The sequence below is a fragment of the Papilio polytes genome, unplaced genomic scaffold (assembly GCF_000836215.1).
Source record: "Papilio polytes unplaced genomic scaffold, Ppol_1.0 DF824135.1, whole genome shotgun sequence".
Taxonomy (NCBI): Eukaryota; Metazoa; Arthropoda; class Insecta; order Lepidoptera; family Papilionidae; genus Papilio; species Papilio polytes.
Window position 1 is genome coordinate 2943913 of NW_013525069.1, and position 27633 is coordinate 2971545.

The 27633-nt window shown below is 31.7% G+C and overlaps 1 protein-coding gene across 2 annotated transcripts in view; it reads left to right on the forward strand.

The window, feature by feature from the left end:
- The first annotated feature begins 1371 nt into the window (after window positions 1–1371).
- The window catches only part of LOC106099202 (solute carrier family 12 member 6), a 199242-nt gene continuing 172980 nt past the window's right edge, over window positions 1372–27633 (forward strand). For both annotated transcript variants that reach the window (XM_013277664.1, XM_013277666.1), the window contains exons 1-2: window positions 1372–1527; window positions 5443–5701. In XM_013277664.1, the coding sequence (XP_013133118.1) occupies window positions 5581–5701 (121 nt within the window). In that variant the 5' untranslated portion in view covers window positions 1372–1527; window positions 5443–5580. The remainder of the gene's footprint in view (window positions 1528–5442; window positions 5702–27633) is intronic.

Below are 27633 nucleotides of genomic sequence, written 5' to 3' on the forward strand. Positions count from 1 at the left end.
TAGGTATAAACATAGCTAAATTTTGTTATGTGTGTATAATTATTCAACATGTTAAGTATATTTGTGGCTGAATAAGCGAGTATTCGAATAACAATATTATAAATATTAATATTTCCTACTATCATGTTTTGCTTACGTATATAGCTATGCTAATTTCTTTAAAAATTGCCTTTTAATCAAAATACAACAGAAACAAGTAATTTATTTAATAAAATTAAAAAGGTTAGGAAATAAACGGATCTAAAAACTAATGAATAACATAAGTACAATATTATTAAAGTAAGTAATATTTTAGGTGTATGTTAATTGCATTTATCATGCATTCAATTTATTGATACACTAGCTTTCGTTCGCGACTCCGTCCGCTTGGAATTTTAAACAAAAGTAAGTAGCTTATGTATTCTTCGATTATACTCTACATCTATGCCAAATATCATCGAGATCCATCCAGACGTTTAGGTTGTACACTCTAACAAACATCCATCCATCTAAACTTTCGCATTTATAATATTAGTAAGATATAAAAAGATTATTTACTAAGTTGTTAACGTTTAAGGAAACGTTTACGAAAACGAACTTATGTGTAAGGAAAGTTACTATAAAATGATTTTGTATACGCCATTGTTCGAAATACTTAAAATTCATGAAAGAAACACTTCGCGTTAAATAATGCAGTTAGCGCGGCAACAAGATGGGCAAGTTACACGAAGTTACAGATTTTCTAAGTTATGTATATAATCACATTTTCAATTGAAATGAGTCGAAGATTCAAAAATATATAACTTAATACAATCTTTTACGTAACATTGAATAATAGAATAAACAACTATGTTTCGATAAAGTAAACTTAACTACGCTGTGATGTCGCTCCGATATTAATTATTAGGATAGTAAATATTTTTAGCAAACATTGAGCGGGAAAACACATCATTAAACTTCGCTTAACTTTTGGAATTCCCCGCTTCGCTGTTAATTTTGGAACATAAATAATAAACGAAACTAAATGCGAGCTTGTGTTTGAAATGATCTGTACATTGTACAATAATGTTGAACATTTTTTCGAAAATGTAGATATATCTACTAATATTTAAATTCAGGGATTATAAACTTTATACGCTGAAATATGTTGTTTGTCTTTGACTTGCTCTTTGACAGATTACGTTTTGCTCGGAGCAAATCTGCCATATCAGTTATGCAGGTGCACTCTAGACGCATTCGGTTCCTGTTTTCAGTCGCCGAGTGACTCCTGCAAGGGTGACGTCGCGGTAATAAAATGTCAGAGCGCGGTTTGTGTAGAAATTGCGCAGAGAGGCGGCGCGGTCGCGGCCGTGGTGACGAGCGAGCCGTATAGCGTCAGACGAGTCCGTACGCCCGCGCGCACCACGCGTCCCGCGAGCCCGCCCGCTCTCGCACTCGCCCGCCGCTCGCCCCGTGTGTGTGTATCACTGAAAAACTACTCTACGCATATCAAACTGCATCAATACATATCTTAACAAAGTTTGTGACTGCTCGCCTACTGGATCACAGGTTAAAACACAACAGAGAGGGCGCGCAAAGTTTTTATCAAACTTTCCGTTCATACATGTCGCACTGCGCGTATTATAAACAAATCGAATGCGTTCGATGTTTATTACATTTGTTTTGTAAAAGGTTGAGTTTGTTGAACTTACTTTTGGCCGCACGCGGCTTCGTGGTGACGTCAAATGCAACGCTAACTAGATTAGATACGTTAAGCCAGCTCTGTAAACGTACCAGTAGGAGTGCTCAGAGCGCGGAGGACGTTGTATGCAAATAACTAGTTTTAGTCCTAGTTTTCATTCATAAAAGTAAGATACAAAAGTCCTGAACGGAGAATCGAAGCGGTGTTATCGGTAGCGTACCACTTTCGACGACGTTTTATAAACACGAGTTTTATTTATAGACAAGTCCTGAACACATTCAGTCTCGCCTCTGTTGATATATTTTGTGTATTAATTATTACTTTTATAAATTTTAACGCATGAAAACAAAAGTCATTTAGTCACAGTTTAGCAGAGTACTTACTTCATTGTAATTTCATTTAACAAGTTTGCGACAAAATAATTTGCAGGTAGCAATAAAAATGAATCGTGATTATGAATACAGGACATCTGTTTAACTTGTTGACGTTACTGGCGTCGGTAATAACACGATGATTGTATAATAAACTACTTGGAGATATTTCCCTTAGCGCAATATGCATTATAATTCACGTATCTATTCTTGTAATGTTGCGTTTAACGTAAATGATACATGTTTAAAATGTTCCGACCAATTTAGACACTGAGGGACCGGAAACTTCGAGTTATAGAAAGTTGAATGTATATTTATTGAAACAAATAGTCTTATGCCAACTATTTAGTTCCGGACGTTAACATTCTTAGTTAACATTCAGTTCGCCTGGGACGGTTATGGGCTCAATGTCACGTTTATCGACTTAGCTACATTGCCAAGGGATTCAAATTCGGTGAAATACTTAAGATTGTAGACTCTTCAAAGGTAGAGACCTGTATCTTTTTTGGAGAGTTCTCTCTTCTTTCTATCTCTTGTTATGGTCTCTGGAATACATATCGTATGCGATTTATTGCCGATCATTTCGTTTCGAACTCAGCTTAACAAAATAACAATATAATACAACACGCATTCATGATAAGGTAGCGATAACTTCGTCCGGGCGTTGTCGATTTTATGTTCGACGAGCCGTTTACACTGACGAAACGTGTATACAAAAACATATCGCCGTCTCTTCTATTCTTTCTGATAAGAAAGAGAACAATATTTTTGTACGGAATTGTTTGGAATGGAAGCCCACGGTAATAAAGTGCCCTTTACATTGTGTAATTTTTAATCCCGCTTTTATGTTTGACCTTTTATACTTTTGAACTCGTTTTAATTTAATTTTTGTAATAAATTTTATTCATATTGTCGTCGTTGTCACATCCGGATTTTTTATAACAATTACAAGAATCGTTAGCACTTTCGAATCCATTTAAGTTATAGAATATTTTTTCACGCATTTTAATATTATTTTTTATTTATTTATTTCACGAACATGCTTTATTATTCACCCGGTTTTGTTTTCCAGTAGATTTTATAATTTTATTATTTCCATGAGTACAGCCCTGTCCTATTTATGTATGTAATCATACAATTGACTTTTTAAAGTGGTATTTAAACATTGTGTGGATGGTGTAACATCTAATAACACTTTATTGGAGTATGTACTTCGAGTATGTCTGTTAAATTAGATTCCGATGAAGACAAAGCAATGCAATATAATTATTTATCGTAAACATGTTTTAAACATCGTTTTAAGTAGCATTTAGTTCCCATTAGCATGCATTTTATGTCAATAGATTTTCTAACAATCTATACTTATGTTATAAACTAGCTGTTCCCGTGCGACTTCATCCGCGTGAAATTATGAAAATTTTATTTTTTTGTTTAAATTTGTCAAATTATCAATTACAAATGTCAAAATGACATTACATGACGACAACGTTGCTTCCTTGATGTTGGCAGCAACTTGTGGTCCCTTTCTCACATTAATGTTTTTACCAAAAAAGAATACCCCTTAAGTTTAATAGCGTTAAAATATATAGCCTAAAGCGTGGCGTAAGTGTGCGGTTTATTATTAAATAAAGAATTATTCAAAAACATGCTGTAATTGCTGACATCTTAGGCAACAAAGAAGTGTGTGTTTACGCTTTAATATAATAGTATAGATAGGAAAGATCTATAGAATCTGAGAAAGAGATCTGTGGCTAGATTTATTAAAAAAAATGTTTCCGCGCGAAACGAAGACGCGAGCAACAGCCAGTGTTACATAATATAGTTACTATTAGTATTATTGTGTGGTTACAACTATAAATAAACTAAGGATAAAAATGAATGACAGCTGTTATCATATAACAGTACTTGTTTCCTTATTTTTACAATTTTTTTTTATTATTAACAGAAAATAAATGCAGATTTTAAATATTCAACTACATAAGTAAAACTCGAAAGTCCAGTTAATAGACATGAGTGACTCTTCTTCCGAAACATTTGTACTTATTGTTAGTACATTAAGTCTGGCTGCAAATTGCTGCCGTTGTCGCGATCACACGTGTCGTTGCCCGTCTGCGTCCGCGTCGGCCGTGGCTTCCAATACATATCAATTGGGTGTCATTTGTCTGTCCGCGATATCAAGATTGCTTCAGTATCGTTCGACTGTTATTCCATATTTATATAGTTATGTCGTTGCGACTATTTCGGAGAAATTATGGCGCATTTTGAACTGCGGCTGTTATTGTCAATATTGAGTTGAATAGAATGGTAGCTTTCAAAACAAATACCGTACAGAGATTAAAATAAATAACGTAATACTTTTAACCAATAGATGACATAATAATATAAGATTAATTAGCAGTTAAATTTTTTATTAATTAAGATTTAATTTACATTGGCGATAAGATGACAGTATTTGAAACCAGAGTGGATCGCCAGTTGAATTAATCTACAGATTACAAAGTAACTACACTACTGTAGTTGTTCCCACTTCAGTGGTAGAAGCTTTCAAGTAAACAAACGTATTGTACATAATAAACCACTCAATATCCAGCGAATAGAAATAACTAACTTTCAAAGAAGTTTCACAATGTAGACCGCTTTCCATTTGTATCGCCATCTGTTGGAGGTTTTTTCAAAAGTTTTTTCCCCTCGACTTTTTTGTTCGTTTAGGGTCGAGCCTGATAATGCGTGTTCGGACCTTTGTCACATTAGGAACGTAATAAAAAGTAGCAACTAGTTTATTCTTTTTATGTTTCGGGATGGTGTAAATCTTTACTTTTAGATACATGTAATGATATACAAAAATATTTTTCTGAAAAAACAAAAATGAAAATACATTTCGAAGTTTTTGCTCGCACTTTGTGCTAATTTTCCGAACAATCTTAGTTCTTCTATAATAAATCATTTTGAATACTGTCTGTCATTACATTAATTACAAAGTAGTATTATTAAGGCAGGTTATACCATAGAAGTCGATAATTTCTTTGCTGCAGTTAACTTACTCTACATTTTATTGCATGCATTTCTTTTGAATGCTGACTCAGCGCGACTTACCCACGATATCCAAGCATTAATATAGTTTTTATTGTACAAATGATATTCTAATACATCTTGTAAATACCTAAAAATGATTCTTTAAAATCGTTAGTTTTTAAACTTCGAATAATTGGCAAAAAAAAAAAACGAATACGTTAATTTTTTTGTGTTTAAATCATTAGCAATCAGATTTTGAAACAAAAGATTACGTTATGTCGAACTTTAGTTTGCTAAATTGTATTATTACTCGCATTTACTCGTGACGTCTCTAAAAGATTCACACTACACAAACTATCTTAAACAACACGTTTCATTCAAATTACACATATGTTCTAGTTAACTATGTTTCAATATCGACATTGTGGCAATAACTAAAAACTTAGTGTTATAATCTTGTGTTCATTTAGACATATCTATGTACCATATCAATAAGTGTTAAGTGTGTGAATTTGATTGAGTACGATTTGAGTGAAAATGTCCGAGCGCTTCAAGGTGACGAAGTTTGACGAGCCCTCGGGGAAGACGTATAAGAACTATGGAGCAACGTCGGCGGAAAGCGACGTTGAACTAAAGGGAAAACTTCTGCAAGACTCAGGTGAGTTTATCAAACGATCTTATGGTGTGTCTATATTACATCTGTATTCCAATAATATTGACATTCCTTTCATCGTCTTTGGGAAAAGAGAGATAACTCCAGGAACAGTTTAAATTTTCTGATATTTCAATACAATCCTTGTTGAATTGAATTTCGATTTTATTTTATTGTAAAAGAGTGATTCGATTTGTCTGCATCGAATGTCAAAGGCAGTTTCGTTTTGACAAAATGTTTATTTCGATATTTTCCGTATCTAATATTTTAAATAGAAAGTATTAATCGATTTTTAAGTTGAAAGAGTTTATAAAACAAAAAATACTTTAGTCGAAAGTTAGTAGAGGACATTTTTCGATGTCTATTGTTTATATGGTAGAAACTAAATAATTTCTCGTTCTACAGTAACAACACCGTCATTGTACGTATCCCCAACATACATGTAGATAGATATCGTATGGTCCAATTGCGGAGGGTTGAACCCTCTCAATAAGTCTATTGTGACTACTAAGCGGATAAAGTGGGGGAGAATTTGATTCTAGTAAACCTTGACCTCGCTGTATTATTTTGCATGTGTATACAACGTCGAGAAACTAAAGATATGGTTAGATAGAGATCAGCTAACTTTTTAAAGACTAAATACTTTTACGCTTTATTGAAAAACTCTGTTCAAAATATTTAGTTTGCGTGTTTCAACATTTTTGTTGTACAGTAAAGAATGAAGGGTTACGGGGAATATGTACATATCAAAATGTTTTTTAACTGTATAACGATCTTTACTTAATATAAGTTACAATTATATCAACTAAAAAGAATACATTTAATTTGTAGTTTAAGTTCGGAGTTGAAATTATATACTAATAAAGAGAAAAGTTTTGATTGTTCGTTCATTTGTGAAAATGTTCCGAAACTACTGGACCAATTTCAAAAGTTCTTTCGACATATGAAAACTACATTATTACTAAGTAACATACATTTTACATCAACGGAAAGAGTATGGAAACGACAGAAAAGAAGTACGTATATTTGTTACTAGTCGCCCTAATGATCGCCAAACTTCGGAAGAAGGTGGCACTTTAAGAAGAAGATATTTGTTACTACACAGATGAAGCAGGGGCGGATCGCTAGTATATTGTGATACTATACGATTTGGTACTCTTTAAGTTACAAGGCAACCTTGCTGTTAAGTAACCTGTCGTTTATGTTAAAACATTAAAACCGGCACTTTTTAAACAATAGTTCTATACATAATTGTTAACTTAAACCCTAAAAATGTGCACATAAAAAAATTTACAGCAATAAGAGATCACGTATTTTTACTACGAGCTACAAAATATGTTAACTGTATGTTTGTTTAGAAATATATCGTATTGTGTTGTTTTGTACACTTTGTTTTATGTATTAGGGTATACAAGATGCGCTATAAGAAATACTTACGTATGCTAAAAGTTTTATGAAGTTTTGCAACAAGTAATTTTGTATAACTTTTAAACAGAGACAGTTAAAATGAACACATAGTAAGAAATACATAAACAATGTTTTAAGCAATTAAACTCTAATTATTGGGTCCATTAAAAACATTCTTTACTATTAGAAACCTACTTTTTATATCATAAGGTGGCAAACGAGCAAGCGGCCACCTGGATCCGCTGAAATGGCGAAGCGACCGCTGACCATAGGAATTCGCAATAACATATGCGTTGCCTACCTTTAATCGACGAAGGAGGAGATGTACATAAACACGATATTTCCCTTTCCTATGAGTCTCCTCTACCGTCAAATCTGCGTTCCCTTTCAATCCTTTTTATAAGAAAAGGGGTGGGAAGGAATAGGGACTTGAGTTGGGCCTCCGGCTATATTACCACTGAGCAATATAAGCTTATATTATACTGTTATTGCTTTTTTTTAATTCCGCGGGGACCAAATTGTGAGCAAATAACATTAGTAAAATAGAATAAATTTCATATAGGTAAAAGGACACTTTAGCTTAGAGTTAACGAATGTTGCATTACACACTCGCCAAACTCGATATTAACAAATTTTGAAATATCATGGCCAAATGGATACTGCAAATTGGTTAAGTAATAATTACGTATCAACCTCTTTTAATACTTGTGTAACTACGGTATTTAAAAATACTAGCGTAAGTTCAAGATTGCAATATTTCGGCATCAAAAAGCAAAGGTTCCAAAAAGTTTAAATACCTTTACTACATTTTTTAAAGGTATTTTAATCAAAATGTCGTATTTCACAACCTAATCTGACTGAAAATGGCTCAAGTTGTAACATTTCTTATTAACACACGTAGAGTTAAGTACTTTCGGGTCATAGTGATTCCTCAAGGACATTTAAAATTAAAAAGATGATAGCTTTGTTTAGCTATTTGTTCTCACAATCTATATTGGCTAAAACAAAAATACTTGGGTAAAGAATGTAAATATTATTATACATTTGTCTTCTTTATCCAACAATAATATAAATTCGTCGCATAGAGTATTGGTAAGGGTTAAGCTATGTTAAGTGATTGTGTATATAGCATAACCGTTTACAAAATAACTTATTTTTAGAATATAAATGGGATACATTTATATTCCAATTTCTTGCGATAATGGAATTTATTTTTCTTACTTTATTATTCTATAAAAGTTTACAAATAATTCCTCGAAATAAATTACCCTTAAAGTATTCTAAACAACATTTTTATAAATGGCTTAACTCTCGTTTATACCTTGCTCGTTTTTTCCATTCTTTAGCAAAGTTTTTAATTAAAGATATCGAGCGTTATACCTCTTGATAAAACTAATTATAATTTCATAGATTTTAAACGGTATTCTTTCATTTTTTGTTATATTAAGAGCCATAGTTAATTACTGCCTGATTTTAAACTTTTGTGGTTTTTATAAAACAATCGCATTACTTGCCTGCAGTAATACTTCATTTACGGTGAATCTCAACTGTCTTATCGCATAGTATTACGATCCTTTTCATTCGCTTTGAATAAAACAGAGATGGCAATAAAATTCAAATACACACGCCATTTGAAATACACGGTATCATAAACACGTTGCCATTAATTTTCAAAGGGCGAAGATAAGGTCAACAAAAATATATTAAAATAACAATTATTAAAACATAAACAAAGGTAAATGAGATTTGGTTTGTCGTATTTCGTACGGGTTTTATCTTTGTGTACACAAACCACTTTGTACGAACTCGGCCAGTTGGTTAAGTTGAATATTTTACACCTGGGTACATATTATTTTATTTCTGATGTTTATCATTAGTTACTTAAATTTATAAATGCGAAAATTTTGATGGATGGATGTTAGACTTTGTAATCTAAGCTGCTAAACGGATCTCGATGCAATTTTGCATAGATGTAGAGTATATCTGGAAGAACACGCAAGTCGCGTGTGAAAGCTAGTTAAAAAATAAAGAAGACTTTATATACATTAGTGTTATTTTACCTTATGATGCAGTTACTATGTTCCTTGTATTGTGATTAAAATAAATGCGCATAAAATAATTGTAATTCAAGACCTGAGTTATTGTAATTAAGCTGCATAAAATGTGATCGTTAATCTTTTACATCGTACTTAGGATATACAAACATCCATAGTTCGTGCGAATCTTCGATAAATCACATTATATATTTAATTATATTTCAAGGAACTAACTGTTCCCCTGCGACTTCATCCGCATGAAATCATGAAATTTTATTTTATTGTTTACATTTGCCAAAATATAGCAAATGTCAAAATGATGTGACATGATGACAACCTTGCTTCCTTGATGTTGGCAGCAACTTATGGTCTCTTTCCCACGTTAGGGTTTTTATTCAAAATATTAACCCCCTAAGTTTAATGTTATGAAAATACATAGCCTATAGCATGACGCACGTATAGGTCTTTTTATTAAAAAGAGAATTATTCAAAAATATGCTGTAATTGCTAAAATCTTAGGCAACAAAGAAGTGCGTGTTTACGCTTTATTACAATAGTATAGATAAGCTAGATTGAAAATTACAAAAAGACTAAACCAAATCATATCTTACTAACAGATGGATGAAGGTTTGTTAGAAGGTATCTTCAGAGCTGTTCGGCAGATCTCGGTGAAATTTTACGCAGATGATGTTTTGATTAGTTTAGATTGCATGATTGTTTAAATTCCGCGCGGATGAAAATCTAGTAAAAAAATAAATAAAGTCAATGTTCTTCGACTAATGAAAATCGAAACTGGATTGGACCAAAACAAGTATAAGAAGTCTACTGCAATATTATTTACGAATTGAACAATCTATTACTTAAGGAACTCTAAAATTAATTCATATTTACGTACATCAGAATCCCACTAAGCCAAGTCCAAGGTTAATATTTACATAACATTAAAACATTAAATAGCGTCGTTAATGCAGAGTTAGTTACGATACCGTACGTTAGTGACGACCTTCACAGTTCATGGTGCTTGTCGCTGTTAGGTGCGATTGTATTCCGAAATTACTCGCTTCATACCGTAGTAAAGAACTTTTCAAATATCTTAGCCGTTCGGGCGCACGCACATGGTGCTGTGCAGAACACAATATCAAGATCACAAATCTAGCTGCGCAGTTCGCTACATAAGGCCCGGCAAAAAGATTGAGAATTTTACAAAACATTGACTCTAGTGACATAAACACTCTAAACTTTCAGTTTCTCCTGACAGTTTTCTCTGAACTGACCGTTCAGATAAATCTGACGTGTGTAACAAATGTTCAAGTCGTAGTTTTGCCCACACACGTTAGATTTATCTAAACGATTGGACAGTTTAGATAAAACGGAGCCTGTGTAGCGGGCTTTACTAGTATTTTAGTCACAAAAGGTATATTCACACCAATACTTAATTGACCATAATAAAGGTTACCTTCTAATGAGTATATCATTCGTGTAGTTTCTTTGATCTCTGGTATACAGTGGGTCGTTATTCAAGTTTCCTCTTAACTGTAGTAGGTTCGTTATCTAGATCCGCCTGAGTTCCAACGGAGGCCTCTTATGAAGGCAATTAGTAGGAAACGTCTTTTATGCTGCCTTTTGACTTTCGTACAGCTTTTCGGTGTCATGTGTTCACAAAAAAGAATAGGGGATAAAGAAATAAAAGGCTTTTATTATTATATAAAAAAAGAAAATAGACAAATCACATGATTTAAAATTAGGAAAAATTTTATTTTCTTTGTAAAATCGGCGACAATATTTTATCGTCAGTGTTTTGTCTTTGAAAAGTCGTTTAAGTAGTTACAAAGATTTTTTTAACATCAGTGAATTTAAGATGAGTTATGTAAATTTCAACAAATAGTATTTTAGTGTACAATTAAATACTACGATTGTAATATTAATAAACAGAAAATAAAATTAATTATGAATACACTAGCTCTAATTCTGCAACTATGATAAAATTATAGCAAAAGTAATGATTCATTTATAAAAATGTTTAAACTCTTTTACTATTATTTTTAAGTAGGCAAATAGAAGCTAAAATATGTATGATGACTTAATAAAATATATGTTAAAACTCTTTCGCATTTATTTCTAGTACAATAAATCACGCATCGATTAGTGGCCAAGTATTGAAATGAAGCCCTCCAACGTTAATTGCATTCAGTAAAGGTACATTAGAGAAATAGTAAATGTAACCTTATTGAAACAGATTAACCTCCATTGTGATTGTGAGTCCACAGTAAATGCAGAAAACAATACCTTACTCAGGATAATTAAAAAAAATGCCAAATGACTTTTTTGTTACGTTCCAGTGATGAATGGAAAGTGACTTCGTACTGCGTTCATTGTTGGCAACTGGATATAAATCAACTACTCCTATTTAGACAATTTTATTCCTATTTGTTTTAATTAAATATACCTTATTGTTCACAGTGCAACAGTTTAGAAGACTTTATATAATACAATTTCTTCATTCTAAAACATTGTACTCGTAGTTACTTTAGTCATGTTAATCCAACTGAATTGATATTTAGACTTCGCGTGGTTAGAACAATTCAGTTAATACGAAATCACGGACAGTCTACGAGCTTCTGTCGTAGCAGTTTTTGTCGTTTGCGCATTGCTCATTGCCCCGTTTGTCGACTTAAAATACGTCGCTTTACCGATGTACAGCGAAAAAGAGCGTTGCCCGAGCGAACTCAGGGAAATTATTCAGTGACACGGAAACTACGGTGTACGTACAAGACGACAGACTTGATTGCGGACACGCTATTATAATTTAACTTTGTGTTAACATTCGTCTTCCGAAACACACCTTCTCTTGTGATGTAAATTTAGTTATTGTTTTCAAATGTGTTAGTTGTAAGGGAACACATACTGGTAAAGTTAGGCCCAACTTTATTCACTTTTCCTTCCCATCCATTTTCCTATACGAAAAGGATGGGAAGGGAATGTGGATTTGACTGTGCAGGAGGCGCAATGGAAAGGGAAATATCCTCTTTATGTGCGTCTTCCCCTCCGTCGTTCAAGGATAAGCAACGCATCCGCTATTGCGAATGTCTATGGGCATCGGTCACTTCGCCAATGTCGCAGATTCTGGTGGCCGCTTGCTTGTTGCCTCCTTATGATATAAAAAAGTGAAGTTGTTACCAGCATGCCAGTTGGTGACACAATGACCGTATCAGTAAAAAGTTCAAAAGATCGTACGATACGAGATGTGTCAGTTCACGACCCCCTTAACTTGCATGCCCGCAGCTGTCATAAAATATCGTACTAGCTACTTCCATGCCAGGTACTGGTATATTAGTCAGTGTACACATGCCTCTTCCTTGCATGAGCTAGTAGCTTCCATGTAAGTGTGCCAGCTACGAGCATGTGCATTTGCCTAATTTCTTTTATCACTTACTTTGTGTAAATTTAAACAGTGTTTGTCATTAAATACTATATTTTACAGATTCTAAATCTTCTCATCTTCTTAATAGATTTTCTTAGTATTCATTTCATATCAATAATTGTTGAAATTAAGAACGACGTAACAAAGAACAAACTGTTACGAAATATGGAGTACGAAATAAGCGATAAAATGAAACATAACTACTCCATATCTCTGTAGTATCTTCATATCTTTGTTTACATAATATGCAAATATGAAAAACGGTGTTCGGACATCCGTCTTGCGGCACGAGAATTCTCAGACAATAACATCACATTCCTGTATGGGAATGTTCGCGATTCACTATATTCCGCTTTAATATAAATGCTCTATTTCTATTCTGAAGAAAATTACGTAGATTATTTGTTAATAAACTTGACCGTTTTAAATTCAAAGGATAAAAATAAATACTTAAGATAACTTGCTATTTATTTCTAACAAAACGATGCATGTTTATATCTTTTAGATGCTCGTTCCGGCTTCGTGCGGATGGATGTTACATTAAAATTATTTGTAAACAATCTTACATTAAATGCGAAAGTTTAGATGGATGGACGTTTGTTATAGTTTTTTGGATAAACTGGTGGACGAATCTCGATGATATTTGGTATACATGTAGAGGATAGTCTGGAGCACACTTTGGCTACTCTCTTTTGTTTTCCAAGCGAATGGAGTCCCGAGCGAAATAATAGACATGGTGTGAAAATTGATCCAGGTTCTGTAGATTATTGATTTATTAAAAAACATGTAGGTATTGTTTCCAATTATCATATTTTAGTTTTAATCCCCTAATAGAGATTCTTTATTTAGTTTTTATTGAAATTGATTGTTAAAATACTTAAAATAGGTCGTTAAAATCTGATTACAAAGAACGGGAGCGTCTGAAATTTTACTGAGTCGTTTATTATTCCATTTTTTTTTCTTAATCAGTAATTCAATAAAGGCTTTGGTCAAATTACCTGCGAGAGAAAGGTAACGGAAAAGGATAATTGTTTTATTCACTGAGAAATGTAGAAGAAATTGTAAGCGCCATGTAATTGTTTTTGCCCACGGACTGACTTAAATTTCCATTAAAAGTAATCTTAGTGATTACTTAAATATGTATTAAAAGCGATCTCCTTTATTTTAATTTGTTATAAGGAAAAGTTGTTCCAGGTTTTAATAAAATTATTATTTATTGGTAGTATAAAAATGCGTATAAATAAAGCTGTTTTCGACTTGTGTAAATTGCACTTAACAAAGTGTCACTAAAGATTAGTTGATACATTTGAGAAATGTTTTTCTCTTAGTTTTTATAAATTCACGTTATTTTTCGGATGATGGTAATTGGTTCTAAAATGCAATTAAACTAATTAATTATCTTATTAATATTATAAATGCAAAAATTTAGATGGATGGATGGATGGATGGATGTTTGTTAGAGTATGTAGCCTAAACAGCGTAACGGATCTGGATGAAATTTGGTATAGATCTAGAGCATAGTCTGGAAGAACACGTAAGCTACTTACTTTTGTTTTTTTTTTTAATTCCACGCGGACGGAGTCGCGGGCGAAAGCTAGTTTGTAATATTTGGATAAAGTTGACTTTTGATCGAGCTTTCTTAACCTATACTAATTTTATAAAGAGAAATTTATATTTTTGTATGTATTGAAATATCTCAAAAACTACTGAGCCAATTTTAAAAATTCTTTCACTATTAAAAAGCTACGTTGGCAGTGAGTAATACAGACTATATTCTTTTTTTTATTTCATGCAGGCAAAGTTGCGAGGAACAGTTCTTAATATACCTTTTATTGAAGTTAACTACATCACTTTTAATTTGATTGATATCAAATTACACCGATTTGTGCGTTAATTTAATAATCTAATAAGACTTTCAGAACCCTCTGAAGTAAAAGACTAATTGGTACTCCAATTAAGTTATCTGTCGATGACTCAAATTAGTGGCTTTTATGAAATATTTCTTTTAAATTACGTTCTTTCTTAAAATCCAAGAGGAAAAAAATACATCAAGGAAAATTTTATATAAATTGCGTTAGCTCTATTTAATACAACACCAGAAAAGACCAAGGTTTTACACGTTTCTCTATGTCCACAAAGATTTTATTAAACTCCATTAAAATAAGGCCAATCTCTAAATCTCTTAAATTTCCCTAAATAAGACTCAACTCAGGGACTAGGGGTATAATCCTATAAATCTATGTACCTGAAATTCATGATACGAATTTTATCCAGTAAGTAAAATCTTACCAATTAGAGTTAAAGAAAAAAAGTAAAAGGTTAATTTCTTTAACTGTTCTTATCTTAACATCAAATTACACTAGCTTTCGCCCGCGACTCCGTCCGCGTGGAATTAAAAAAAAAAGTGAGTAGCCTATGTGTTCTTCCAGACTATTCTCTACATCTATAATTAATTTCATCGAAATCCGTTGAACCGTTTAGGCTACAAACTATAACAAACATCCATCCATCTAAACTTTCACATTTATAATATTCGCATGAAGTATTATTATTAATTAGTTTGAGTTTACACTTAGAAAAGAATCGTATAAAACATTTTCTCTGCTCTTTAGCTCCTTTTCTAAAAGAATGATGGCTTTTGGATATCCATTATTTAAGAAGAAATTTAGTATTAAGTAAAAAATATGTTCGTTGTGAGTTAAATGATATCGTCGTAAAATCTCCACCTTAGATGTACTAGTGCTATAAAATATTCCACGTGGCATAAATATGCATAACATTACATCATTGTAATTGTCAATTGCATTTATTAAAATAATTCATTTGTTATCGACAATAAAAGAAACAATTTAAAAAGTTATGGATGACATTTTCATCAAACTATATCTTCAAGTAATTTGATAGAATTATAAATTATTGGCAAATTCGCTGAATTAAAAATAATCTAGTAATAAATATAGCCTATGTATTAATCTAGTCTACTAAAACAAAAATGCAAATCCTTTGTCTTTATAATATTAGTGTAGTTTAAAACATCAGCAACAACAAAATATTATTGTGTTTTGGATAGGATGGTGGATAATTGCAATCTGCAGTATTAGGTAATGTATTTAGTATCGTAAATATTTACGAATCAGGATAGTTACGGCGATGTCATACTGTACACAAGTTAGGTAAACAATTGCACATGTTAATTGCAATTACACTGACGATTCAGTTAATGTTTTATTGAATACATTGTTAACTATATATTTAGCCGTTACTTCCATAGGTAGAACAAATGAACAAAACATTATGTTCGAAAATAATACGTATGTCAATGTTTATTTAGTATTTTGGCAGTGGAACTCTATGGTGTAATTTACACATTACACACTTTATAATGCGACATTATAATATGTGTAAAAAGTAATTTTTGATTTAAAATAAAAGAGGCTAATTTAAAATACATCTAAGTTTTGAGAATGGACCTACACTTGATGGGGTTAATAATGCACGTACAGTGTGCAAAAAAGATTGCGTTATGACATAATCAAAGTAGATGAAGAAAGATAAACTAGCATCGTCGCACACTGTACAAACAACGTTATACTCGGATAGATGAGACGTTAGCTTCACATTTCACGCGGATGGCATGTTGTGGTGTGTACCCGTTGCATAACAGAACCATATTGTTTTGATAAAAGTTGCATTACATTTGCAGATTATTGACAGATGTAGATGACAAGAGAGATGTAACCAGACCGTACTTAATGAAAACCTATAGGGGTACATCGTTGTATAATTATAATATAATTTTAAATTACAAAAGACGTAATATACTTCTTATGACAGTTTGGAAGTATTCGAATTGTTCATTACTATAAAATCCTGTGCATAAAATATGCATTTGTGAGTGCATATTGTAGCTATTTTTAAACCTTTTATCGGAGTTGAGTACGCGAGCTGCGTTTGGAAACGCCTGCACTTCGATATTTCTCAGTAAGATCTCGTATTAGATTGATTTATAAGTAACATATATGAAAATACACGATATCTAATGGAATACAATGGCTTGATAAAAAGGAACACATATATGGAGAGTTACAAAAAATGTATTGGAATACACTGTAGATTTCTCTTTACAAACAAGTAGAAAGAAATTGTTTTTGTTTTTTATATGTATGTAAGCAAGAGATTTTACTCATCCCAATATATATAACTTCACGAATATGCAACCAAAAATGAACTAAAAAGACCATGTTTTAAATAAAATGTAGGACAGTTTATTTAAAAGCCCCTAGTATTTGTGATTAATTGCGTATCGTTCAATTTGAAAATGTCAGGCGCTCTTATACATATTCCCTTTCTAGATGAAAATGCTCTATTATTCCTATAGATATAAGTAACTTTATGAGATAATTTTAGTGCAAATTCTTAACTAAATCACATTACGCGGACATCTTACTAATATCTCCGCGTCACCAAATGTAATATAATTTGTAATTGTTCTGTACTAGACGGCAGTTTAATGAATTGAAAACTCCAATCTTACTACCAGATAGTGCGCTGTGCATTTTATTGAAAGTCAATAACAAGCACTGCCTCTCAACGTTAGATCAATCTGTACCGAAACCGAGCTTCGAATCAAACAGAGCTTGTATTGACATTTCGTCTGTATTGAAACATTTCAATAAATCCTATTTTCTCAACCTTATAATTTATCTGACCGGGCATATATAAAGAAGACATAATGTATAATTTTGATAAATGTTGCAAATACTCTAAAAAGGCTCTTTATAAAAGACTAATCAAATGTTATATTATACCAGACTTTAAAAATGCCCAGTTTATAGCGCCAGTGTTCTTAACAGATGTAATGTAACATTTCAATAATTTGTTCACAATATATCGTATGCCATAAACTTAGTGTAATTCGATTTAAATCTTTGAGGTCAATAATCCGTACTAAATATGTCATATTGTATCTATATATGAGTCACATATGACCTGTTGTTTACATACAATAAAGATACGTTATCAAGTCATGACTGCAGTGCACGTTTGGCACGTTTGACCAACAGCAAAGCATGTTTTATGCCGTTATTGCTTATGACTAGTTCCCGTCTGTCGCCAACGTTGCTTTGACCACGGATTAAACGTGTTAACCTTTTGCAAACATGGAACACTTTTCACATTTCCTCAGTAGTATAGTTAAATATTGAATGAAAATGTATGTAATTAATTTATTGTGTGTGTTGCAATACTATCGTCAAATCATCAAAAGTCTAAATCAAAGATTCCCAAACTTTTTTTGCTCGTGGACCACTTTCAAAGTTTCAGTGAAACTGCATTTTTTGACGTCAAGATTGGAGGGTGGTGTAGTAGAATTTCCGATTCGATGTTGGAAATCAATTCAGTATTCGTAATAAGAGAAAGTTTTCATGGATCGCCATTTGCAACTCGTGGATCCCTAATTTTGTTTTCAGCGATCGTGGATCCCGCCGGGTCTTTTGTGGATCCTAAGGGTCGACCTAAGGATAAAAACAATGCGCCCTAATCTTCTATTGTTTTGCGTTCACCTCATCGCCCCAACTATAAGTGTGATACCAAAAGAAGTCATTAACATTTGAATCTCCCCACTTTATTTATCCTTATATTAAATGACAATTAACTTATATCTTGGGGTTAGCGGTCACTTAATAAAGGGAATCTTTGCTCCTTCATATCAATTATTCAAAAGGCGATACTAAACTGTATAAAATGAGAGTAAAATATAAGATTGTAAATGAATTCAATAACGCAATAGCACGTGATACTGATAAAAACTTGTATGGAATGCAACTGTGTAGGACAAGTTGATTAAAACTAGAATCATTAAACGGCAAAATATCGTTAATTGTGCAAAGCGAAAATCACGTGATAAGTTCAAAGAACTATGCAATATATTCGTATCACCATTTATAAAATGAGGTTTATGAAAATTTATTAACGTCAATTATTTAAGTAAATTTTCTTTCGAAATACCTTTTTGTTACACAAAACATGACATCACTAGCTTTCAAATAGCATCCTCGACATAAAAATGTCACTTAATTGAGGCTAAAGATGTAAGTTTGCGCGTATAGCTTGCAATAATCACGGGACTGAGTAATAAAGTTTACGGAAACCAGTCGGCCGGTCACATGACCAGCAGGTTGGATTAAGTGTCGTAAACACCTCAGATCTCGTGACTTTACTCCGATACGGTGCCAATGATCTCAACATATTTACACAACTGTTACAAATAAAACAAAAGACATATGTTTTCAATATTACGGGTATGAGTCGTGCTATCCGATAGTTAAATGTGTTTGGGTTCCTTCCCTTCAGACGGCGTAATAACATGAATGCGGATAACATTGGACCGTATACTTAGGGAGGCTTTGAAAGGCTGTTGTCTTAGTACGTACTAGTGATAGATGATGTTCGACCCTACTTAGTGATGACATTATTATTAATATGCTTAAAGAGTCACTTAAGTTATCAATTCAACATAATTTATGGAATCTTCTATTTGCAAATAAATTTTTCGGATATATAGTTTCAGCAAATTATTAACAGATATTTACAACATCATATATTCAATTTAAATAATATATTTTTTTATCTGTTGGTTCGCTGGTCTGTGTAAAATAAATAAGACGACCTGTTGATGTCCCGGCTGGCCGGGTATTCAGTGTTTTTGGCACATCGCCAACTCACGGACAAAATCAAATTGCCTAAACCTCAAACACTTCAAACAAGCCCTCAAGTTAACAAGTCAGCCATATTATTTCTAAGTTAATAAAGTCGAATTAATTGAAAATTAGATTACTTAATGTTACCGTAAGAAAAGGTCCATAAAGAACAAATTATGATAGGTAGTAGAAATGTAAAGCATTTTATTGAAGAACATCCATACATGAACAGTTTTCTGTATGAAGCCACAGATTAAGTGAGGTGTGGTTTCATACCTTCACGAATTATATGGTTTAAGAATGAAGGAAATAGTACAAGATTTATTTGAATTTTAAAATATTTAATTGCGAAGGCAAACGTTTTAGAAGGAGATTACGTCGTTCCTATTAATTTTGCTTAGTTAATTAATGTTTGTTTATTTACTTAAACACCGGCGTTTATCAAAAGCCAAAGCGGAGCTAAGTTAAATCGCATTTATTACATTTGAATTTTAACGAAAGTGCTCTCTCGCTTGGCTAATTTACATTTTGTTGACATAATTCTCTTTACTATTTTAAATAACGTATTAAGTACTTAAGTTATGACTTTTATTAATATTTTAAAACTTATGAAATCATGACAGTACAAACCTACTGTCTATCCCTATGGTGGTTTACAATGGTATTACTTTGTACTAGGAATGTTATGAGAAACGAAGTCTATTTATAAATAAATCGATTATCATTAAACAAAGGCCATAAGAGAAAATTCATTTAAAGAAATAAAAATGGTTTATCCTTTTAAAGCTCGCAATTTAGTTCAATTATCTGTTATTCATGATAATAACATATTTTATTATTTTGATACTTAGGTCAATAAACATAAGGTTTTTATTATATTAAGCACAATTTAGAAAAGTGTGAAAATTTAATGAAGCGTGCATTTACATCAGGTTGTTATTTGAGAAAAGATTTCTTTCTCGTTTACGGCAGCATTTTCATAGCTGTTACGTTTGTTTGGATTTGGTTTGTTCATTTTGAATTAATTTTCTTGAAGCGAACGGCTGTTTGGATACGTTTTGAGTATGTTTATCTTTCTCAACGATATGAACATAGAATTTTTGCACTAAGCGCGTAAAGTACGTTGTTTTGTTACTTAAGGAACAATTAATTGAAACACTAATTGATGACTGAGAATTTAAGTCGTATTTATTATAAAAAAAACTAAACCGACTTAAAAATTAAGTTAACATTACGTCTTTTATTACGTCGTTTTCTGACAAGAAATTAAATAAATGAATGTGACTTTAATAGTTTGAGTAACATTAGTTGTTCCTTTGAAAAGCGAATCCGAGGAGCGAAATTCAGATAAGACGAGATTACACTCGCTGATGACGTAATAATTATACATTGGCGTCTTTAGGTCGGTTTTGAACTCGTAACCTAAATGTTAAAGTAAATATTTTAGATATATTTAGCTCGTTTTAAATGCAAAGATATTATTAGAAATTCTATATTCCGAAATGAATGGTATTATTACGTTATGCTTGCGTTTAAACATGTTTTCGGTATCTGTAATCTTTTACATACAAACTTTTTTAAAACTTTTTAAATATGCTCGTGTTCCTTTTTCAAATTTTTATGAACAAAAAGTTCCTGACGTTATTTAAGACGGATTTATAATTTTTGTCATCTAATATCAAATGGCATTCCAATTAGCTAAGTGCTTCTGGAAATTCAAGAATATTACTCGCCTAAAGTTAACAATTTAATAGGAAAATATTCAATCTTTTAAAATCAGCTTCGAAACTCCTACTTTAAGGTTCGGTGAAAGTGGTTTTTTTAGCAATGTAAAAAGAAAACCAAACTACGTTTTAATAAAAAAAAAAAACAATTTTAACAAAAACAAGAGAGCGCGAGTTTCAAAGATATTGAATAACGTACTTGGGAACATGAAGTTAGGATTTAAGCACCGCTTGCACTACTTTAAAATTAAGTACAACTTATAAAGTTTTGTTTACATAAATATTATGCATTTAAAGCAATAATCTCATATATATATTTTTTAAATTGCTTACGAAATTCTGTTGATTTTTAAAATGCTTGAATTTTTTTATTGATTTTAAAGGCTGAATATCTAAATTAAACAGGCATGTATACATAACATTTTATTTTACATGTCAGTATAGTTGAATACCGGGTAGTTAAAGGCACATAAACACAATAATGGAACCTAACATACTGACATAAACGAATCCAAACGTTGCCAATTCCCAACTTTTACGACCATTTGATAGATATGATAGTATCGAAGGTTTATTACGTATTTTATACTTGCAAAAGTATTGATCTTGTTTTAAGATTGGGATCACAAATAGATCATTTTATGGGACACTTACACGTGAGTGTAAGATTTAAAATCTGTATGGAGATAAGAGACACTATTCGATTTTTAGTTATGCAACTAAACAGTTGAATGTGCTACGAAAAAATCGCACAAATGTTGTGCGATAGTTTTGTCAAAGCTACGGACCGTTATACAATTAATTTTTATTTATTAACTAGCTTTCGCCCGCGACTAAAAAAAAAACAAAAGTGAGTAGCATATGTGTTCTTCCACACTATCCTCCACATGTATATCAAATCCGTACAGCAATTTAGGCTACAAACTCTAACAAACATCCGTCCATCCATCCATGTAAACTTTCGCATTTATAATATTAGTATGATTATTTTTGAGTCTAAACATTTTGTCTCAGAATGATAATTAGAAAAATATATAGCGGGACAAGCAACTAATCGAAGGAAATACTTACACCTGTTTTAAGAATATGAGATGAAGTGTTTCCATCGCATGGGTATATAAACTCGTACCTCCAAGTTACATAAGTGTTTTAAAAACACAAAAACGCTACTTCAGTATGTCTAATTTAATACATTCAAATTTACAAACGCATCTTCGTTTATAATTATATTTTAGTGACAGATGAAATGGAAAATATTTGTCCATTACATTTCATACGAATCATTTCTATTTGAATCTTGAATCAACACACAATAAGTGAAAGGAAATTGAAAGATCAAAATCTATTTCGAGTTGCTAAGTGTTTTTGCCGTAGACTTACACTGCGGAAGCACACGTTCAATATTGTGTTGCCATCTCTTTTCATGTTTTATACAAAAAAGAGACAATAACATATTTTTCTTTCTCGGCTTTAGCAGTGTAAATTCACATTTAGAAATCCCTTTTTTAAGCTTCTCTGTATTAACTCCTTAATTTATTATTTAAATAATTCGTTTATTATGTTGTTTTTTTGTGTTGTCGTGAATTTTTAATATTCAATATCTCCAGTTTTTTTTTTTTTTCAGTAATAATAAATGTACACATTCACCCAAAATATTGACGCTTCTCAAACAAACCCTTCGATTTCGGGTTCTAAATAATTTTGTACTTGTTTGCTTGTTTGAGAATCGATAATTGAAATTAATTTTAAACACAGATTTTTTAGTTTAAACTTTTAATTAAACTCGAGTCATTACTATTCTGACAAAAGCTTAGTAAAAAAATCCTAAGTGTACTCTGCTGTGAAATATTTTCGTAGAAATTTCTAGAAACTCTGATCTTTTTTTTTACGGAACATCCTGTATGTGCAACGCAGGCGCTACATTTTGAAACTCTCTAAAACAATTTTCGTTTGACCCATATACCGGGAAGCCGTACTGTACATCGCCAGATTAGACGTTAATTCTATTACTCAATACTCGGCTCAGCTATTTCGTCGTATTTTGATATAGTCCTGCCCTGTAGGGATAAAAATAGCAAGTGATATTTAACACCTTAGACACGCTATCAATGACATTACACGCTATTTCTCGATTACAGTAGTTCTAAAGATAATTTTACAAATACCAACAACAGAGGTTAAGCCACGCACATTGTTATCCTAACCTTTTCCCTACAGAGGTCGAAACAGTATGTCTTACTCTCCCATATATCTCTATCTAACTTTATACTTGAATTCTCTTTCTTATCCACTTTCACATGTACTTTATTTACTTTTTTACCAACGTGAAAACAATCTCGTTATCGCAAATCATTTATTTACCTATGTGCTTATTTCTCTATTGGAGTTCGGATTCTCATCCGATTTATGTTGTTTTTAAAGGAGATTCCTTCCGAGAATTTTTAGATGATTCAAGATCGTTGTCTTGTTTTTAGAAGTTTAAAAAACGAAATTATAAATACTTTTCCTTGAGTAAAATAAGAACAACTTTAATACAAAAATTTTCATATAACTTTTAAAAATTACTTTTAGTTTTCAGATTCACAGGTTTTTATTCTTCTAGAGGTGAAATAATTTTTGTTAAAAACATAAATAGTTATAAAGTCTGTTGAAAATTTTAGTTAGAATATTACACTGAATAACTCACCACTTCGTGGTTAGCATGTTAGCTTATATTAAAGGTAACGTAAGGCAAAGAAATTCTTTGATCTTTCTTGCTTATAAATTATTCTCTAAAAAGAAAATGAAAGCTTTTGATTTTTTTTATATTACAGTATTGTATTAGTAACCACATAAAACGCGCCAGTCGCTTTGATATCAAAGACTTTCTTAATAATGTGATTGGTTATTTTCATGTCTTTGATAAACATTTTTATTTATTAAATGGATCTATATTAATATTCATTGAACTAAAATTAAGTATATCATACTAATATTATAAAGAGGAAAACTTTGTTTGATTGTAATGAATAGGCTCAAAAACGACTGGACCGTTTTTAAAAATTCTTTCACCATTTGGAACCTACATTATCCATGAGTGACATAGGCTAAATTTTAATTTGGAAAAAAATATTGGCGGGCGGTTCCGTGGGCAACTGCTATAATTAATATTTAAAGAAAAAGAAATATTTTGTAATTTTCTTATTGTTTTAATGTTGTTGTCTTGGCACGTTTAATGCTTTACTTATATTGGTTGACAGAAGTTGATTAAAAAGGGAGAAACTAAGGCCATTTTTTCAGGTTAAATTAATTTTATTTAATTAATGTGTTCTCTTCTCATAATTTATCGTACGAAACTTGAATATACGGAAAACTTAAAATTGTTTGCTTCAAGTTGAAAACTCTCGTCCATTCATTACTTTGCCTATTTGCTGTTTTCAAAGAAAATAAACTCTAACAAAACTTGGCGGTGAAATCGGTAACATTCGTAGCGAAAGGTCAGGCTAATTTAATAACATGAAAAGAGATTTTTCTTTTGTTGGTAAAATTATATCAGTTAGCTTTGTACTGCGGTTCCACGCGGCGTACATGAATTTTGTGTCGTTACACTGTTTTGGACATTTACATTAAGCCCGCTACATGCTCAGTTCTAACTGAACAAAAAAAATTGTGAATTCGTGTCTTTTAAAAGTGGCTTTATAATGTGTTGTCAAAACTATATTCAATGCCGCGAAGACCCACATTTCCGTTTGCATGAAGACAAAGAAAAAAAATGCGACTGGGTAGCCAATTTTTATTTAAATTGTCTGTTTTCGTGGAATTAAAAAACTTAGTAATTAGCCGGTGTTGTTTTAGACTATATTCTGTAGCTGCGCTAAATTTCACAGAGGTCCGTTAAGCCGTTTTGGAAATAAGTAGTAACAAAATTTTCTTATTTATAGTATTAGTATGAAAAACAATATAAAGTATGATATACAAAAGTTTCAATTAACTAACCAATTTAGAAGTTTTAGTTAATTTAACTGAAACTTAAAATTACTTAAAACATCCTTATTATCATTTAACCTTAAAGTGTTAAGAATAAATGTGGATGGCTACAAAGGAAGAGGAAGACCGAAGAAAGTATGGATGGATTGTGTGAAACAGGACATGCTTAAGAAAGAAGTGGATTCGGATATGTCGGCTGATAGAGATGTATGGAAGAGCAGCACATACTGTGCCGACCCTCCATAAGGGATAAGGGCAAGTCGATGCTTATTAACATTTACTTTAGTGAAACTAATTTTATGTGAATCATGTTTTGTAATAAATAAATCCACCCTTTGATCCAAAAACAAATCTTTTCTCTACAAAAACCTTTGTTTAATATTAAAATAATAAGTACGCTTTGTTCTATACAAAGCTGTTGGAAAATGTTTTCTGTTTTTCCGCATTGGTTTTAGGTTAACTTATAAAATACATATATTTTTAGAGATCAAAACTATTAATAATGCTCTAATTATTATACTATTAATAATTCTAGAATAATATTTATTAAAAAAAAATAACCTTTAACTTTCAATAACGTCAATATTTCGTCAAACATTTGTTTTTGTTTTTTTAATTAACTTGTTATATTCGTCATAGATATTATAATACTGTCAATAAAATAGAGTAGCCATTTTTAGCCATTATATATGTATATTGTACTAAACATTTACTTTACAAAATGTTGATCGAAAGGAGAGTGCCCCAGATTAAGAGCATTGAAGTAATCCTTTTATCAAACAGTCCGGGAAGTAAAGCGCTTTAGTGAGATATACTTAGTGGTAGAAACTAAGGTATTATGTCCACTAAGCTACGTTTTCAAACCGTATGGATTCAGAAACATCTTAATAATGTAATTTAAATAAAAATTAATATTGTTTGTTGTTTGTGTAAGAGTGTTGATAGCTCAAGGGCACTTGTAATTTGCAAGTTCTGGGTTCGAATCCCGCCATGTACCAACGTATATTTATTTAATCTTACTAATAGGGTAGAACCTCGATAAGTTAGTCCAAGGGAAACACAAAATATTTTAAGTTATAGAGGTTTTAAGTTAACAAGAGTCTATGTTGTAGTTTTGAGCTCTGATGGTAAGGGAACATATTATTTTTTGAAGTTATAGAGGTTTTAAGTTACCGAGGTTTGAATTATCGAGTTTCTTCTAATGCAAAAGTTTGGATGGATGTTTGAATTTATAGCCTAAACTGCTAAACGATTCTCGATAAAATTTGGCATGGAAGTAAAGGATAGTCTGGAAAACGTTTTTTTTTTATAATTTACGCAGTCGGAGTCGAGGGCGAAAGCTGAAGGAAATCATACATTCTTATCTCAGATGAAGTTGCAGGAACAACTTAATAGACATGTAAATAGTGTATTGTTCGCTTTATATATTGTATTTCACGTTTATACATTTACGAAGTTCAATTAAGATTTGGAATAAACAAGTACGTTATTTACTCATTTACTGCAATATCTGATCGCGGCAGTGATACCTGACAACAGTCGATTACATTCCATTACGTACGTAAACAATGTCACTGTCGTTCTTGTAATGCCATTATGGGCTATGATACCGTGCCTTTGACTTTTAAGAGGCAGGACATGTCAAGCATTACGTTATCCAGTTAAAAATTAACAATAGGTTTCTAAACTTGCTTGTACGCTATTTTCGTGTAATTGTTTAAATCGGCATGCGTTTATAAAGACACTTATAAATGCCAGATCATCTTTACCCGGTACTTCTTCGGCGACTCTTTGCCTAGTCCACTTTTCTATAGTCAAAGAATTGTTCAGAGAGACGCTATTTCTGTACCGCATTGTGTACGGCAACGCCCTTCATTAACTTGATAACATTAATTGTATCTACATTTAGTTATAGTATGCGAAAATGGTTAATCAAATTTGCATTTTTTTCAGTATAATGATTTTATTTTCAAATGTTTCAATAGTGCAGGTAGAGAAATAATGTTTTGAAATAATAATAAACATCCAAAAGTCTATTTCCGATAGATGATACATTTTATTGCGACAGGAAATTAAATATCAAAATTGTATCAAACTCAACGTTTTCAATTTGTAATATTTCTTCAATGACAATTTTCAAGAAATCTAGTACTTTGGAGAATTTAAATTAAGGCACATATTAACTTATCTATCCTATTACTAGAGCTTTTAATAAAGTTAGCTATATTAGAAGTAACTCCGCATGCAGTGACATCTGGCGCGTCATTTATATTAGAAAGTCAAATGCAATACGACAGATTGCCTCCCGAATTGGATGCAGACTTCATTAAGACACGGAATACGTAATGAATATCTGGTTCACACTCGTTACTACTGAACGACAATGATGCCTGGTGAATGAGTTCACTGAACGAATTCACTGAATTGAACGAACGCAATTTTTCACACTACCATTCACCAACTTTTAAAACTATAATTTTAGTATAATCATTCGATTTATTCGATTGTTTGTCATTATAAATATTGCCGTTACTTTTTTAAAAGACACTTTGCTAAGATATTAATAGTATTGTTGATTTTGCTTAAACCAATTACAAAAAAACAAAATGCACTAAAAACAAAACAAAATATTCTCAAAAAAACAGTACACTAAAAAGTAACGAAATAATTCCTTGAAAATAGTAAA